Source organism: Octodon degus, unplaced genomic scaffold (assembly GCF_000260255.1).
Source record: "Octodon degus isolate 3935 unplaced genomic scaffold, OctDeg1.0 scaffold00005, whole genome shotgun sequence".
NCBI lineage: Eukaryota > Metazoa > Chordata > Mammalia > Rodentia > Octodontidae > Octodon > Octodon degus.
In genome coordinates this window covers 13,446,915-13,465,097 of record NW_004524581.1, presented here as the reverse complement: position 1 = coordinate 13,465,097, position 18,183 = coordinate 13,446,915, and the positions used below count along the sequence as shown (strand labels likewise).

Sequence of the window (18,183 nt, the reverse complement as noted above, 5' to 3'; positions counted from 1 at the left end):
AACCAGGGGTGGTTGTTTAACATCCCAGCTGCCTGAAGCAGTGGAAGCAAACAAGCTAACCAAAAGCAAAAATGGACATAATGTACTCCTGTAATCTCTACACTCAGGAGGCTGAAGCAGGAAGATCACGGCCAAGTTCGAGGCCAGCCTGGACTACATAGCAAGACTGAAAAAATCAAAACAACAAAAACAGAGAAGTGAGGAATAAAATGTCCATGGGGGGTGGGGGGCTGAAAAGCTCTGAATACTCCAGAGGCTCTCAAAGGCTGGGGACATGTGCCCAGGGCTGAGTCTACCCTGAAAAGGCCTGGGCTTCTCCCCGCTAAGCCCACGCCTCTGCACAAGCAAAAGAGAAGGCTGTGGCGGAGCTGCAAGCCTGGCTGAGAGTGTAAGATGGGCCTGGACAAGCACAGAGAGCCTCTCAGAGAAGATGGACAAGAACGAGAAGGACCTACCGGCACTGCTGCTGGAAATGTACAATGCAGCCACTATGGGAAAAGCCTTGGCAGCTCCTCAAATAAGTAAACATATAATTACCACATGGTCCAGCAATGTCACTCCCGGGGAAATAAAACCATATAACACTACAAAAACGTGCACATCGAAATTTACAGTACTTTACTTCTAATAGCCAAAAGGTATAAAAAAAAAAAACCCCAAGTATGTATTAATTGCTCGATGGATAAATACAATGTGGTATATCCATACAATTAAATAGCAGTGAAGCATAAGAAGAAATAAAATACTGACACATGGAGGAACTTTGAAAACACTGGACTCAATGAAAAATAAAAAAAAAATGAGCACAGAAAGCCAACTATGATTGTCCAGAATAGACAAATTCAGAGGCAGAAAGTACATTAGTGGCTGCCAACGATGGGGTAACTTGCTAACAGGTATGAGGTTTTGTTTTGGAGGGATGCAAACCACGCTGAGAGTAGTGGTGACACTGGTACAACTCTGCGAGCACAATAGAAACTGTCGAGCTGTCCAGTTTAAAAAGAGGATGTTGGGGGCTGGTGAGATGGCTCAGTGGTCTAAAGCACCTACTTAGAACAAACTAAAAGCACAGGGACCGCGGTTCAATCCCCCAGCACCACATGCCAGCCAGCCCCGCCCCCTGGTGGGCTGAGCTGGCCACACACACACACACACACACACACAAATAAAAAAAATTAAAAAAAAAAAAAAAAAGAGGATGTTGGGTAGGTGAGACAGCTCAGTGGACTAAGCACCTCTTTAGTCAAGCGCCGGGACCAGGGTTCGATCCCTGGCACAGTGGCCTCGCCTCCAGGCCCTCTAACCAGGCTTGGTGACGCACTCCTGTAATCCCAGGCTGAAAACAGGAGGATCACTGAGTCCAAGCTGCATAGTGAGACCCTGTACCAAATAATTATTTTCTTTTAAAAAAAAAGGAGGATGTTGTTGTATATCAATTGTACCTTTAGTGAAGAAAACATTTGCCAGGCATGGTAGTGCACATCTGTAATCCCAGCATTCCTAAGGCTGAGGCAGGAGAATCAATGCCAGAGTTCGATGCCAACCTGAGCTACACAGTGAGTTCAAAGGTCAGCCTGAACTACATAGTGAGACCTTAACTCAAAAAACAAACAATGGGGCTGGTGAGATGGCTCAGTGGTCTAAAGCACCTACTTAGAGCAAGCTAAGCTAAGCAAAACACAGAGACGACGGTTCAATCCCCCAGCACCACATGCCAGCCCGCCCCGCCCCCTGGTGGGCTGAACTGGCCACACACACACTAAATAAATAAATAAATAAATAAAAAAAAAAAAAAACAAGTAGGGGGCCTGGCCGTAGCTCAGGCCTTTAAGTGGCTGCTTCCACAAAGCTGGCAGCCTCAGGTTGCTGGAGTTTGAACCTCACACCTCTCCAGCTGGCCAAAAGTGCCCTGAAGGCATTCAAGGAACCAAAAAAAAAAAAAAAACAAGGAGCTGGGGAGATGGCTCAGTAGAATAAGCGCTTCCCTGGTAAGCGCAAGGGCCTGAGTTCAATCCCCAGTTCCGCAAATAAATAAATACATAAAAATAAAAATAAAAAAACAAATAAAACTGACCTGATATTTATAAAACATTAAACTCAACAACTTGATAAGGGGTTTTCACTCAAAATGGAATACTGCTGAATGGAATTAAAGACTTCAAAGACATAGTATGCACGTAAACAGACAATAAGCTAGATCATAAAACTAACTTTGGTAGATATAAAAGGATTGAAATCATAAGCAATATATTCTGTATGTGTAATACAGATGTGTTCATAATATGTAACAATATACAGTCCCTGAATATCATGAACTTAAACTGAAAATCAGTTTTTTAAAGGAACACTAGGTTCAACTCTCATTACTACACACAGCATATCGCAGACCAGGAAAAATATAAGCTGTGTGTGTGTGTGTGTGTGTGTGTGTGTGTGTGTGTGTGTAAATCTGACAAGTATCTAGAATATAAAAAGAAGGGCTGGGAAGAGAGCTTAGTGGCACAAGCTCCTGCCTGGCAAGTACAAGGTCCTGAATTCAATTTCTAATATCAAAAGAAAAAAAAAAAAAAGACAACTCAATCAAAAACAGATATCACCAGGTAGGCGATAATAACTTAAGTGAAAATGTGTCCTGTACGCTTAACCTGCAAACACAGACCCCACAGCAGCTGTGTGCCCAGCTGATCCCATGGCTAAGTAGGAGTCGCAGCTTACGGGCAGCGCGGAACCAGGAGAAAATAGAATACTGTCCCTGGTATGGTGGTGCACCCTGTAATTCCTCCATTCTGGGAGGCTGAGGCAGGACACTAACAATGTCCAGCCCAGCCTATGTAATTTAACAAGATTCTGTGCCAAAATAAAAAATAAAAAGGGGCCAGGGATGCAATTTGGAAAAGCAGGCACTGGGCTCAAGTCCCAGTACTTTAGTGGGTGGGGAATGGAAGGATATTGCTTCATACACTGTTAGCCTAGGAAAAGAGCAAAATTCAAACTTCAAAGTACAGGTTCTAGGTTGGACAAATAGCTCAGTGGATTAAAGCACCTGCAAGCAGGTGTAGGGGCCGGGGGTTTGACTCCCCCAGGCTGACCTATTGGGCTGGCCTGTCGTGCAGCCCCAACCCCAACCCCGGGGTGCGTTGAGAGGACAACTGAGAATGGGCAGCTCTTGGGAGGCTGTAAACAGGCGGATCACTATGAGTCCAATCTAGTAGCGACACCCTGAACACCCTGTAGACCCTTCCCTACAATACAAAAAAAAAAAGAAGTACAGGTTCTACTGAATATTTGTTGCTTTCCCATTATTGTAAAGCAGAAAAATCATTAAGTCTAGCCATCCTGACTGGGAGTGTAGCCCAATGGTAGAGCACTTGTATGAATAAAAACTTACGTTAAACTCCCACTCTTAAAAAAAGAAAAAGGGGGCCAGGGAGATGGTTCAGTAGAATAAGCGCTTCCCTGGCAAGCGCAAAGGCCTGAGTTCATCCCCGGTTCCGCCAAAAATAAAAATTTTTTTTAAAAGGAGCGGCCAAATAACTCAGCAGATTAAAGCACCTGCAAGCAGGTGCAGGGGCCAGAGGCTCAGGCCTGCCATGCCCCCCACCCCCAAGGCACGCTGAGATGGCAATTGAGACAGGGTGTGGTGGCGCATGACTGTAATCCCAGCTCTTGGGAGGCTGTAAACAGGAGAATCACTGCAAGTCCGATCTAGTAGACCCTTCCTTAAAAATACAGAAAAAATACTACTACTACTACTACTAATAATAATAATAATAATAATGAAAACAAACCCAAAAAAAATCCTAGAGACCTCTATAGATGTAAGACTTGCACAGAGTGTGGTACAACCTACACCTGTAATCCCAGACACTAGGAAGGATGAGGCAGGAGGATGTCACATTTGAGGCCAGTCGAGGCAATTTAGCAAGATCTCAACCTAAAATTTTAAAAATAAATTTTTTTAAAGACTTGAACCAATAAACACCTCAAAAGAAAAGTTAATAGCAATTACAACATTATTGGACATGAAAGAAATGCAAACTAAAACCACAACGAAATACAGCTGTACACTAGAATGACTACAGTAAATTTTAAAATGTCAAATATTTTCAAGAGTGTAGAACTACTGTTCTCGTAATGCCACTTGTAGAAATGCAAAATGTGTCAAATTTTTTTATTTCGGATGTTTAATGGTTTTGATAGTTAAACATAATAAGTCTACCCTTAGACACACCAGTTCAATTGCTATATTTACTCAAATCTACATAAGAACTTATAAATAGGAATGTTCACAAAAGCGTTATTCATCATACTCAAAAACTAGAAATAGCCCAGAATTTTTACTATGTACATATGATGAATTCCAAGCAAAGGTACATGGCTGTACTCTCAACTCTCCTACGGCTGACGCACAAAGACTGCCCCAAGTTCAAGGTTAGCCTAGGTTACATAATGGCATTAGGGTCAGCCTGCACTACAGAGTGAGACCCTGTCTCAAAAAGCCAAATACACAGGCAAAAAGCATGTCATGGAGTATCACTCAGCAATGAAAAGGGAAAACTACTGGCATACGCATCAAAATGGGTCAACCTCAAAATTAGCATGCTGAGTAGAAATAATCAATACAAATAGTCCTTACTGTCTGATTCATTTCTACAAAGTTCTCTAACAGGCAAATCTAATCAACGGTAAGAGAAGTCAGAAAGTGGGTATCTGCGGGGGGGGGGGGATGAAATCAACTGCAAAAAGGCAGAAGGGATCTTTCTCAGGAGATGAAGATGTTCTAAGATGACCCTGGTGTCTTTTATACAACAAAACATATTGCCAGCTAGCATCCATAAGGTCCTAGCTTCAAAACCCAGCACTTCATTCCACAACAAAGTATATTATATCACTAGCACTTTTAAAGAGTGAACCGACTAGGATAAGGTCTCTTGGATAGCTGAGGCCAATCCTCACTTCTGCATTCAAAGTCTACTTGCACACACAGTTATACGATCGCTTCCCTCGGCCTAGCAGAGTTCACTTTTTCCCTTTTCACTGAATGAACCTATTCTGCATACAAATATGTTGAAATTTCAACTCCTTCCCATAAAAAAAAAAAAAAAAAATCAAACTAGCATATACTCCAACTACTATTATTCCCCTGCTCTCCATTATTTAAAAAAAAAAAAAAAAAAAAAAAAAAAAATTCTTCAGAGTTCAATGCCTGGTACGAAAAAAAAAAATTCTTAAAAATTGCAAGTGTCATTGAAATACCAACTTCTCCTAGGTGAAATTATTCATTTTAAATTTAATTTTCAGGAGCATATGTGTGACAAGACTAACAAATTATTGGGTGTTTTTGTTTTGATATGGTACTAGGGATTTTACCATAGCCTTTACACCAAGTTATTCATTCCAAGTTCTTTTTTTTTATCTTTTGAGACAGTCTTACTACGTCCTTAAATTTCTCAAGCTGGGATTAAACTTTTCATTCTCCTGCCTCAGCTTTCCAAAATTATGGAATTATAGGCATATGCTACCATGCCTGGCATAAAGCATTTTTATATATGTTATTGTTTGTTTGGTTTTCTTTTTAGATTTTGTTTTGTTGTTTGACTTCATTTGATTTGTTTTTATTTCAGACAGGGTCTCGCTATTTAGTTCAGGCTGGCCATGACAATAACATGCATAATACCACAATGTCCTAGGCAAAATAAGACACAGGATTCTCTCATTTATAAGTTAGTTTCAATATATAAAAATAAAGGAGCTGGGGATATAGCTCAGCAACATAAGCGCCTGCCTGGCAAGCGCGAGGTCTTGAGTTCAATCCCTGGTAACACCAAACAATAAAAAAAAATTTTTTTAAGTAAAAATGTATATTTATGTTTTATTAATTTGTATCACTGGAGTTTTCTCTGAGACAGGGCCTCACTATGTAGTTCAGGCTGGCCTCAAACTCATAACAATCCTCCTGCCTCAACTTCCCAATTTTTGGGGTTACAGACATGCACCACCATGTCTGGCTCCAATTCTTTTAAAATAACAATGTAAAACCATGGAGGCACAAAAAGGTAAATAGACAAGACTACTATTAACAAAAGTTGCAGGAAAGGGTTAACATTCAGTCTAGACAATCATTTTGGTTCCAGTTTTATTTTAAACAGTTCTGTTTAATGTAGCAATATCATGGCTACAAAGACTTAGAGTTAGAAAACCTTGCTTTTTTCAAACAAAGCTGACCTATTTATAAATATGAGCATTAAGAACTGACAACACTGCACATAAGAAAAGGATTCCGGTTTTGGCTCTTCAAAAAAATTTTTTTCCAATGAAATGGTTTCACTTTCCTTTAAAAGTTCATTTGACATACTAAGAAATCTCATAATCAAAAAAACAAACAAACAAGGTCCACTAATCTGAAATTCACTATTCTTTAAAAAAAAAAAAGTAGGTCCTGAAATGAGTTTGAATATTATTTAAATGTTGTAAAGAAACCAAGTCAATGAAGGAAGTTTCAGTCTTAGTGTAATTTTAGTCTCCATATGAATGTTCTCCGTCTGAGTGGCTTGGCAAAATCTGTTGGATGTACCTCAAAAAGCCTTGAGTGTTAGAAGAAAAATACTCTCGACCCCACCCACAGCCCACACAAACGTTCCTGTGGAGGCCTACCACAGAAGTGGTTCCAGAATCCTCGTGTACAGCAGTCATAACCAGAGGTCCCAGAATAGTCTTAGACCAAACCCAACCTGTCTCGGCAGGCAAAGAAAGGGCTCTTTGGCTGCATAGAAAACACTGTCTCCCAACTCATTTGCCCAGTCTTCCCTGGCTCACACCAAACCTGTAAGTAGTGTCCCAAACCAGATCAGATACTGATGTTAAGAAAACAAGGCAATACTCAAGGGATATTTTACATCTATGTTATTTATGTCCAGGAGATCTAAATTCTATCTTGGACTCAACCACTGTATAAGAAAGATATAACATTTCCACTTGGACACAAGGTACAGTACAGAAGAAAAAAGGGGGGAAGAAGAAACCTCTGGCCAAGCTCCTCTTGTGAATCCTGATAGTCTACATTTTCTCTTGTCTTCTGAACTTAGCTAAAGCTTCAACTTTCCTATTAAGCCAATTAAAAATGACAAAGTAGGGCTGACCATATAGTTCAGCGGATTAAAGCACCTGCGAGCAGGCACAGGGGCCAGGGATTCGATCCAGGGCCTGCCTCACCGGGCCCCACCCCCGGAGTGCACTCAGACTGCAATTGAGACTGGGCGTAGTACCCTCAGCTCTTGGGAGGCTGTAAACAGGCAGATCACTATGAGTCCAATCTAGTAATGTGACCCTGAACACCCTGTAGACCCCTCCCTAAAAACACACATACATAAAAAAAAGACAAAGTATCAATCTGTCATTTCCCAAACAAAGAACAGTTGGAATATAGATAGATAGATAAATAGATAGATAGATAGATAGATAGATAGATAGATGATAGATAGATAGATAGATAGACAGACAAAAGTTGACCAAGGTAATATTATTCTCAGAGGCAGAAAATTTATACACTCTATCAGTATTCAATAGTAGAATAGAATACAATAATGAAAGTCAGACTCTCGCCAGCCAAATGATTCAAAGATCTTAAATTTTTTAAAAAAAGGAACAGAAGATCATTTGCCTGCAGGGTGTAGTAGCACACACTTGTAATCTCAATACTTGTGGAAAGCTGAAGCAAAAGCATTATTGTGAGTTCAAGACCAGCCTGAAGTACACTACATATCAAGACCCCAATTTCAAAAAGAAATAAAAATAAAATTATGATTTAGGATGTCCTAACAGTTGAATGCTACTAAATGACCTAGATCTAAGATCTAGCTCCAATTACACCACTATTTATGTGAACAAGAACAAATCACCATATTTTCAACTATATAAAACTAGAGAATTAGATAAGTAAGTTTATCTCCTATTTAAAATGTAAGATTTAGCGAGGCACAGTGGCATATCTCTCATCCCTGCACTTGGGAAGCTTGGGCAGGAGGATCATCATGAGTTCCAGACCAGCCCGGGCTTCAAAGTGAGCTCCAGGCCAGCCTAAACTACATAGTGAGACCCTATCTCAAAAAAGACAAAAATAAATAAAATAATATGTAAGATTTAAACATGTCTTTTCAGATGACATCGTTCTCTAGCAGACTCAAAGTACTTGTAATAGAAAGGCCATATTTCATTTATAAAATACCTTAAAATGTCAACATATTTCGACACTTCCCCAATAGCACTGGAGGATACATGTCAGCATCGCCTCTATTGAGTTACTTCATGAAGTTAATGTCCAGAGCGGAAAATGTAAGATCAGTAACTCTGAAAAGGCTCCTCAGTTAGACAGTAGATGTGTTGAACACTGCTCTTCCAATCCTGCACATTCCGCAGTCATGGCAAAGACTCTCATTATTTGGTATAAAAACAAGAATACTGGACATAAAGTCAGATGATGATGACTTGTGATCACTCTTCTCTCAAGTAAAATGGTTCACAATATCTTTTCTGTAGAATGGGAATAAAATCAGAACCTGGCTAACGTCATGACTGAAAAAACCTAAAGCTATGACTTAAGGGCACTAACTCCAATCCTCATTGGGAACTTCCAAGACACTGTCAGCACACAGGGTCCCTTGACCTACCTACCACTGAACCTGTTACCAAGTTTTGAGAACCACAGAGAAAATCAGAAGCATACTATAGACTTCATAATGCTTATTTTATAATTGTTGCCCACAGAAGCAGCTTTTCCAGGAAAGTATTGTTCCTTTGGGCATCATTCCCAGCACCAGATTATGGAGGTCTGGATTCAATTCCTAACTTTGCCACTAACTGATCTTGCGAAAAGCACTACACTTTTCTCAGTCTCAGTTCCTCAGATGAAAAATGTTTAGGTAACATCTAAAAGAGCTTGTTTTGAGCTGTTTCACTATAGCTGAAGACTTGGTAAACAGACCAACTCCTGGGGAAACACACATCAAGTTACCTATCTTTTCAAAGTAGGTCCACATAGGCTGCATCAATTTTAAATTAATCTTCTGAAAAGCACCACTATTCAACCCCTACATTTAAAGATACATCTATCTTGCTGTCACTTGCTATACAGCAGAAACTTCAGAGTTGGATTTTTTTCCAACAAGCTGAGCTGATCACGGTAGTATATGCCTGCAATCCCAGCACATGGGACACTGAGGCATGAGGATCATTTCAAGTTCAAGACCAGCCTGGGCTACAAAGTGAGCTTAAGGCCAGCCTGAACTGCACAGCAAGACCCTGACTCAAAAAAGACAAGGGGGGGGGGGAGAAGAGAGAGAAGAAAGAAACAAACAAAATTTGGAGAAAAATTTTAAAAAGGAAAGAAATTTGAGGCAGACAACAGTAATCCCAGCTACCTGGGAGACTAAAACAGAAATCCCAAGGTTGAGCCCGGCCAGGACACTTTACAAGACCCCATCCCAAATTTAAAAACTGCAAAAGGCTATGGATGTAGCTCTGTAAAAATACCCTGGGGTTCAGCCCGGGGGCTGAAGAACAGAAAAAAATAAACTGAATTCACTGACTTTTAAGATAGAAAGCACTGGAGCAGCAAACCTAATGAGCAGCAGTCTGTGAAGAAGGGAATGGAAGTAGGGGTGCGGAGGAGGGGAATTAAGTCAGTGTAACAGCATTATCCTAATTCATGCTGCCACACTGTACTGTTAGTTTTATAAGTTAGACTTATACACTTCAATGTAATTTACTGTGAAACCTTTCCATGTGTCCATCCATATTTCAGCCCCTGAGTTTCTCCTGCATAATGAGACAAGTACTCTTTTTTCTGTGTTAGAACAGAATTATGCAATTCAAGAGAAAAGGCTGTGTTCAAGTTCAGCACTATTGCATCTTACCCTCTACTACTACCTGAGGGTTACAGTCTACAGCTCTCCTAAACATTGTGTAATCAAAATTTCCACTGAGAGGCCGTTCAATCACCAGTACTTAGGCCCTTGTAAACACACAGCTCCAAAATTATCTTATTTTTTATCTCTCTTCAAATTTGTGCTGGAGCCTCCCTTTCTTTGGACAATGAAGCCCAAAGTCTGCTTTTAAAGACGCGGGTCAAAAAACTAAGTAAATAAGACCATATTATAAACAGCCGAAGTTAAATATTCAACTGCAGGTTACACACAGTAAGTGGGCAACCCCATTATCTTACTGCCATTCGCCAAAAAGAACCTTCCAAATTCTGGAAGCGTAATTGGTGAGCATTTTATTCCTTTTGTCATATGCCCAACATTTCACAAAAATGCATTTCCCTTGACACCCTCAAATAAAAGTAGGTAAACATAAGGCACCTTTGAAAACCCAAGTAATAATTCCAGCCATAAGCAAATATTTTAGGGACAGTTTCATAACTTGGGAGGAATTAATCTGCATCCGGGAGGGGACAACTTTGCAGGGCTACTCATGGCCAACCATGAAGTTCTCTAAGAAGACATGACACGAGAACATGGGCACACATTTTGCATGTCACCTTCCTCCGGCCCGGGGTCACCGCGGGCGCGCGGGGAGGAGGGGGCGAAAGGGAGCTTCATTTTTCAGGACACATCCACTACAGACACAGGCAGGTTTCAACCCCTACAATTGGGCGCGGGTCACCTCAACCCAGTGGCGACTCACAGGGCACCTCCTAGTGCCACAGACCCCAAAACTTCCGAGGAAAGCCCTGATGAAAAGTGCGGACGGGACCTCCAACAAAAGGGGGACCGGCGGCCAAAGGTGGGTGCAGAACACCCAAGGGAAGGGGTGACAGCTCTCTGAGGTCGCGAGGCTAACGCCCAGCCCGGGAACGCTTGAGCCTCCGCCCGCTGGTTACCTGAGGGACGTCATGACTTCTTCCTGCCCCTGGCCCCCGCGCGCAGGTCCGATGCTCTGCGTCCGCCCGGCAGCAGCAGGTACCACGTTCCCGCTCCTCAGCTCCTGCACCCCGCAGCCGGAGCGCGTCCTTACACACCCCCGCGGGCGGCCCCGGGCGAGCCAGCCCCGCGCTGATTGGCGGCTGCCGGAGGGAGGCGGACGCCCCGCCCCCGGCCGATAGCTGGAGTTTGTCCCGGGCTTCTCGGCCCGGCTGAGGCCAGTGGCGGGCGCGGCTCAAGCTAGCTCGCCGGCTGGCGACTAACGGACGGCCAGTGGGCTTGGGGAGTGCAGCGGTGGCCATCTTAAGTCCTGGTAACCGCGTCCCTAGCGCGCGTCCCGGCTCCGGGGCCACGAGGTTGGGTGCCCGCCTCAAACATGGCCGCGACGCTGGCGACCGGTTCTGTAGTCACATGGCCCGCGAGGTCTACCTGGGCGAGCCTGGGTGTCTCGCAGCCCTAGGAAAGGAGACCCTAACAGGGCGAATCGCGGCTTGCAGAGGCATGGCAACGGCCTGGGGAGTAACAGCTGGAGAGAACTGAACGCGTGGCACCAGTAGGATGTGTTAAATTCCAGTCCGCTGACATCGGGAGTCACTTGCTGAGTCTCAAGGTCCCAAAGATTCTTGAAGTTCGGAGACACTTTTTACAGCGGCACTTAATATGGAGGTGCCCGGGTTCGCTTTAAGCTTCGTGAACCACGTACTAGGTGGGTAGAGGCCAGACATCCGGTGTTTTTTAAAGCACCATTCTAGGTGATTCAGGTGTGCATATAAAGTTTTGTACCTTCTGGGTCATTTGCCATACTGATTCTCAGTTTATCTTCCGGTCCTCAAAAGTACACAGGTAATAAAACATATATTTAGGCTATAGGAAAAAGATTGTAACTGTGGAGTTGTTAGTGTAGCTAAAGGTTTTTGAATGATTGTGTAGTCCCAGGTTGAGGCAGGAGACTGCCAAGCTCAGGGTCAACAAGGGTTATATAAGGAGAATCTGTCTCTGAAGCAGAAAGGAAATTAATTGCAAACCATTGATAAAAGACAGGAAAATTAATACCAACTGGAAAGATCGAGCAAAAAACAATAAATGTTTTATGCTAGAAACGGCTTCTCTGTATTCCTTTATTCTCTAACACCATGTGACAGTCAAATGTGGCTGATGAGACTTGAGCACCTAAAGTATAATCTAACATATTTTTAAATTTTAAAAGTGAAGTAACTGGAATTTCCTGTTAAGGGTCAGAAAACAGTACTCCAAAGCAAAATCCTCAGATGCAAAACTTCTCTCCCACCATCTGTCCTGCTTCTGTCTTTTTTATCTCCAACAATTCAGACCATTAAAAACTAGACTTTATCTTTCCCCAGACAGGTCCTAGAACCTAGAGACCTTTCCCAGAGTCAAGTAAATTAGAAAGCCTAAAAACATTAATCTTCACCCATCTTTCAGCTTTGGAGCTGGCCATAAAAAAATTTTCTGCTGGAAGTGGTGACACACACCCATAATTCAAGTTACTTAAGAGGCTGAGGCAAATGATCACAATTTCCAGGCCAGCCTGAGTAATTTAGTGAAGAAAGCTTAGCGCAAAATAAAATAAATATGTCAGAGTGGGTATTTGCTCAGTGGTAGAGCACATGCCTAGAATATGTGAATGGTCTAATCCTTAATACTGCAAATCTCCCCCCCCCCCAGCTGCCTTTTCTCATAGTAGACCCTAAGACCCCATTTCAGAAGGGGTCCTGCCCTATTGGGGAAGGAATGCTGCACAAGGAATGCTGCACAGAAAGAACAACAAGATGAACAGACAAGTCTTGCTGGGTTTCCTCACTATCTCTGTTAGCATTAAGTCATAGTTTGGGGGCCAGCGATATAGCTCAGCAGAGTAAGCACCTGCCAGGTAAGTGCAGCGACAGGGTTCAATCCCAGCATGTGCCTTGCCAGCCCTGCCCCCAGGCTTGCTGAGCAGGCCATCAAGACCAGGAATGGTGGTGCATGCCTGTAATCCTAGCACTGGAGGGGCTGAAAACAGGTGGATCACTACGAGTCCCAGCTGTGTGATGAGACCCTGTAACAAATACATTAAGAAAAAAAATCAGTTTTTGTCCAATTGTTGCAGGCAGCCTGAGTTAGACAGAAATATTATAGGCAGTCAGACAGGGTCAGGCCCTCAAAGGAGATAACAAAGACCAGACACCTTACAACTGTGGGAGGGATGGATGCTCCTGCTGTGAGCCAGACCTAAAGAGCAAATACATGCTAACCTCCCTAAAGGTTGGCATCCAGGATTGATTACTCAGTAAGAATCATTGTCTGATGGCCACCAGATAAGGTCATATTTTACATTCATGCCTGCTTGCTACGTGACTCGCTACCCCATTTGATCCTAGACCTAATCAATTTTACCTGAGCAAAGGGGCTTGTAATCCTATTGGTTGACCATAGTTTTGTCCTACCCCACATTCACCTAAGGGAGACCCCTTCTCTACCTTAGCCCCGCATGGTTTTGCCCTATAAAAATAACCTGAAAGAGACAGCTTCCTGGGCAACTCGCTCAGACCCCCCTTCTGTCCCTCTCCAACAGAAGCTTTCCTTTCCAATAAAGTTTTACCTTCAACCTCCATTTGTTCCTAAAATTCATTCTTTGGTTTTAGAGAACCCGAACTCATCCAGGTCACATCAGGAGTTTCACTTCCCTATATCACAATTATTTCTACAGTGTGATTCATACTTCATTGAACCTAAGCATTAAAATGACAGCCACCCCAAGTCTTTGGGCGTTCATTCTTTGAAGGCTATTTCACCTAAAACTACGATCAAATAAATTTATTGTGCTTTCCTCTTGTTAATCTATCATCTTTTGTCATAGGAGTTTGGCCATGACCCTTTAAGACAGACAGGAAAAGGATTTTCGCATTTCCTCCTCTATATTCCATTAAAATACAATTTTATTGTTTTGGTTGATTGGATACTTTCTGTTGTTTTTTGTTTGTTGTACTGGGAGTTTAAACCAAAGTGTCAAACTAAACAGGGGACCTTCTACAAGACTACATCCCCAGCCATAGCTCACATTTTAGACAATGAAAATTTATCATTCAAATTAGGTAATTAAGTGTAAAATACATGTCAGATTTTTCAAGACAGACCATATATACCAGTGTTATACTGATATGTTGAAAAAATAGCATTTTAAATATACTAAGCTAGCTAAAATATATTAAACATTTAAACTTATTAATTTTTATAATGTGGCTACTACAATCTTGGTTTGTTTGTTTGGTTTTTTTTGGGTTTTTTTGTTTGTTTTTTTGGTGGAACCGGGGATTGAACTTGCCAGTTCTTTCACTTGCCAGGGAAGCGCTTATTCCACTGAGCCATCTCCCCGGCCTGTTTGGGGTTTTTTTTGACACAAAGTTTTACTATGTAGTTTAGATTGGCCCCAAACTCTCAACAATCCTGCCTCAGCCTCCCAAGTGCTGGGATTACAGGCATGTGCCACCACACCTGGCTGGCTACTAGAAATTTTAAAATTATATGCATCTCGTTTTATATTTTACGGGACAGTGCTGTTCTACACGCAGTCTTAAATTATAACAGTCTTTTCTTACCTTCTATGACAAAATAATTATGTTCACAAATTCAAATTAGTAAGGAAGCCAGTTTACACAAATGTGATTTTGCTTGCTAGACATCTAAAAACATCAGCTACCCCAGAAATTTCAGGTTTCTTTAGAAAATGCTAATTTCAGCCTTAGCTCAGTCTCATTAACTTGAGAAATGCCCATCTCAAATGCAGCTGAGAGTTGACATCTGATGTGTTCAAGCCGGAGTAAAGGCTGTTAAAATGTAGAGCTGTGATGGAAACCACAAAGCAGCAGCCTTGGGCAAGACAAATTAACCAGCTGGCTTTCCATGTTTACTCCCAAGTCTGTTTAGAGCCTAGGCCCCTTGTCTGCAGCTGGGCAACATACTCATAGTAAATGAACCTCTATGAGTCACTGATGCCCTGTGAAGCCTGAAATGTCCTAGTGAAGCCCTGAAGCCTCAAAGGATAAGAAAAGGCCACAGGCTCCAACCTCAACTGGACAAAGACTGTCACCTCAGGCATCTCACTCCTGGGTGGAGCCCTAAATTAACATAACATCTTACTTGGAGAAGTCCTAGAGCAGTTCCCACCATTCCAGAGTATTACCTTTGTTCTGATCACTAAATAAATACAGGCTACCCAAAGAAGATCTTTGTCTTAGCCCTCAGAAAAACTAAAATTCTGTGAGAGGGCTTTTGATCCTCCTGGAGCCCTGAAATCATTCCATTTGTCTCTTTTATTTAGCCTTTGCCATCCACTCCTTAGGGAGATTGCGGACCTCATCAGTCCCCAATAACTAAAGGATAATATTACAAGACTTTGACTAAATGCACAAGCTGTGTTAGTCAGCTGTTCCTCCGGGTTAAACAGAACCCAAAGTAAAGATGCAGCTGGATAACAATTTGAAGCAATGGAGACACTGACTAATTGGAGTTTCCTTCCTTCCCTTGCAGAAAATGTTAATAGATAATCCACATGGATGGAAACCAGGAAGAATGCATAAGATTTCAAAACTTCAAGGCTAACCTCTAATACAGGGCACAGTATGGTGTAATGCACTGCTTCTCAAACTTAATATACAAATCATTTATTTGGGCAATCCTGTTAGAATGCAGGTTTGAGTCAGCAAGTATCAGTAGCCATGATTTTTTTGCATTTCTCTGTGTTCCCAGGTCTCACAAATTCCTTATGGTCTGCGAGACAGACCGAGTTGCAAGGTTTTAAAGGTAGCAAGAAAACACTTGGGTGTGGAACTCCTGCTACATTTCCTATTAGCTATGTGACCCTGAGATGATACTTCACCTATCAGTCCTTAAATTTAACCAAAACATGCCTTTCAGGACACAGTGAAGATTAACTCTAGCAGTGTCCAGTGAGAGTCCTGGCACACAGTATTATCATTGTTATTATCACTCCGTATGGGACAGGGAGAGAGCTCAGCGTTACAGCACTTGCCTAGTGTGTGAAAGGTCATGGGTTCAATCCCCTATACCACAAAATAAATAAGTAACATCCCTGGGAAGCATGATACTAAGGCAAATTATGAACATGGCCTACAAAATCAAATATGCTAAAAGAAAATCAAAATATAAAATATATATATATATATATATATATATAGTAAAAAAGATGAAATATATCAAGGACAGATATATCTTTTTCAAAGGAGAAGGAAGTCAAAAGTTGGAAGAGGGAAGAAATGTGGAGAAGAGATATGAAAAGACTTTTTTTGTGTATTCTCTAAATCCTTACAGCAATCACTATGTCATGCAAGCATGTACTTAAAAATAAAATAAAATATATAGCTCTTTAAAAATTGTGTTTTTTGTTCCTTTTTAACATACTGTGAAAAAAGCATTCTTTTGACTTTTAGTATTAAAATTTTAAAAAAGGGTAGCTCAGCAATAGACTGCTTACCTAGACTGTATGGCGCCCTTGATTCAATCCCCTGCACTGCAAAAAAAAAAAAAAAAGGAAAGCCCTAATTTCGCTACCAAAATAACTAATCTTAAATCTTTAGTTATTTTGAAGACATATATAAAAGTCTATGTCATGGGGGATGATATGGGTCTGCCCCAGTCAAATATTTAATCAGCAGCCAGTAGTGGTGCCCCATACCTGTAATCCCAGCACTTCAGAGGTTGAGGAAAGAGTTGCCAGTCTGGGCTATATATAGTGTGAGTTCAAACCAGGTAAAGATAATAGTACAAGTATTTTATCGGCTCATCTAATCTTAGGTTAAAATAAAACAGCTAACTAACCCCAAATGGCTAAATTCCTCTAGAAAGCATAACAAAGATGTGAACCCACCTACTAATCTTTTCAACAGATGCTACAGGGACCAAAATAATATCAATGTTCTCTTCAAACAGGACCAGTTTGTTGTTAAGGATGTAACAAAATAAAATAAAATAAAAAGCACTCTCATACATTATTAGTGGGAGTATAAATTAGTACATTGCTAAAAAGCTTTTTGGCACTATGTATCAGAAATTTCACTTTTCAGGCAACCATCATTAAAAAACAAACTAGAACAAAGATTTGTACATCCAGTTATTTATTTCAGAATTAACAATACCAAAAAGTTATCATGTCCTAAAAAACAGAAATACTTAAATAAATTAAAGAACACAGTTATGTGGCTATTCTGAAATGTTTCCGTAGGTGTTTTATTAATATAGGAAAATGTCCATAATAAGTTAAACAAAAAAAAAAAGGGATGGAAATGTAGCTCAATGGTACAGCACTTGCCTGGCATGGATGAGGCCCTGGGCTTAATACCCAGTACCATGGAAAAAAGAACAACAAAAAAAAGGGAAACTATCTTTGTTATTTTGCTTTGTTGTTTTTGTTTTTCAGTTTTTTGAGACAAAGTCTATGTAGCTTGGGCTGGCCTTGAACTCACTCCATAATCCAGGCTAGCCTCAAATTTGCACAATCCTCCTTCCTCAGGTCTCAAAATAATGGCATTGATTACAGGCATGGAAGACCATGTCTAGCTCTATACACTCATTTTATTTTATTATTATTTTTATATATTTAGGACAGGGTCTACAGGGTCTCACTACACAGATCGGACTCCTAGTGATCCTCCTGTTTTCAGCCTCCCAAGCGCTGGAACTGCAGGAACACCCACCTCGCCCAGTGTCAATCACCATCTCAGCACACCTAAGGGTGGGGCCAAGGCCAGCACAGCAACCTGGAATCGAACCCTGGTCCCTGCGTCTGCCTAAGCAGATGCTTTAGTTCGCTGAACTATCTGACTGGCCCTGTATAACTTATTTTATAATCATAAAGTTTTTATAATATTAGATCTTGTCTTTTTCAAATGGTTTTAGAAAGTAAAGCATTCCCACCCTTAAAAAAGGAAAAAAAAAAAAAAAAACCCTCTTATCTATAAAATCACAACTATCAAAACTAGTATTTTTAGCCTGGGCAAGCTGGCCCACACCTGTAATCCTGGCACTCAGGAGTCTAAGGCAGAATTACTGTGAGCTAGAGTCAGGCTGGGCTCCATAGTTCGTTCAAGACCAGCCTGAACTACATAGCGAGACCCTGTCTCAAAAAGCAATCAAAGGAACAAATAACATTTTTAGAAGAACTGGGCTTATTTTATACATGTTTCATCTTTTCATATGTACAGTTTTGTGTGGGGGAGGGGAGAATTGGGGACTGAACCTAGGACCT

At 41.4% G+C, this 18,183-nt stretch overlaps 1 protein-coding gene across 2 annotated transcripts in view; it reads right to left on the bottom strand.

Annotated features, from left to right (window-relative positions):
- Adk (adenosine kinase) overlaps positions 1 to 18,183 on the bottom strand; it is a 563,958-nt gene that overhangs the window by 516,063 nt on the left and 29,712 nt on the right. The window contains exon 1 of one of the 2 annotated variants that reach the window (XM_004624032.2): positions 10,880 to 11,018. The exons of the other annotated variant lie outside the window; for it this stretch is intronic. Coding sequence (XP_004624089.1) covers positions 10,880 to 10,893 — 14 coding nt within the window. The 5' untranslated portion in view covers positions 10,894 to 11,018. Of the gene's footprint in view, positions 1 to 10,879; positions 11,019 to 18,183 lie in introns of those variants that run through there. 2 annotated transcript variants of the gene reach the window in all.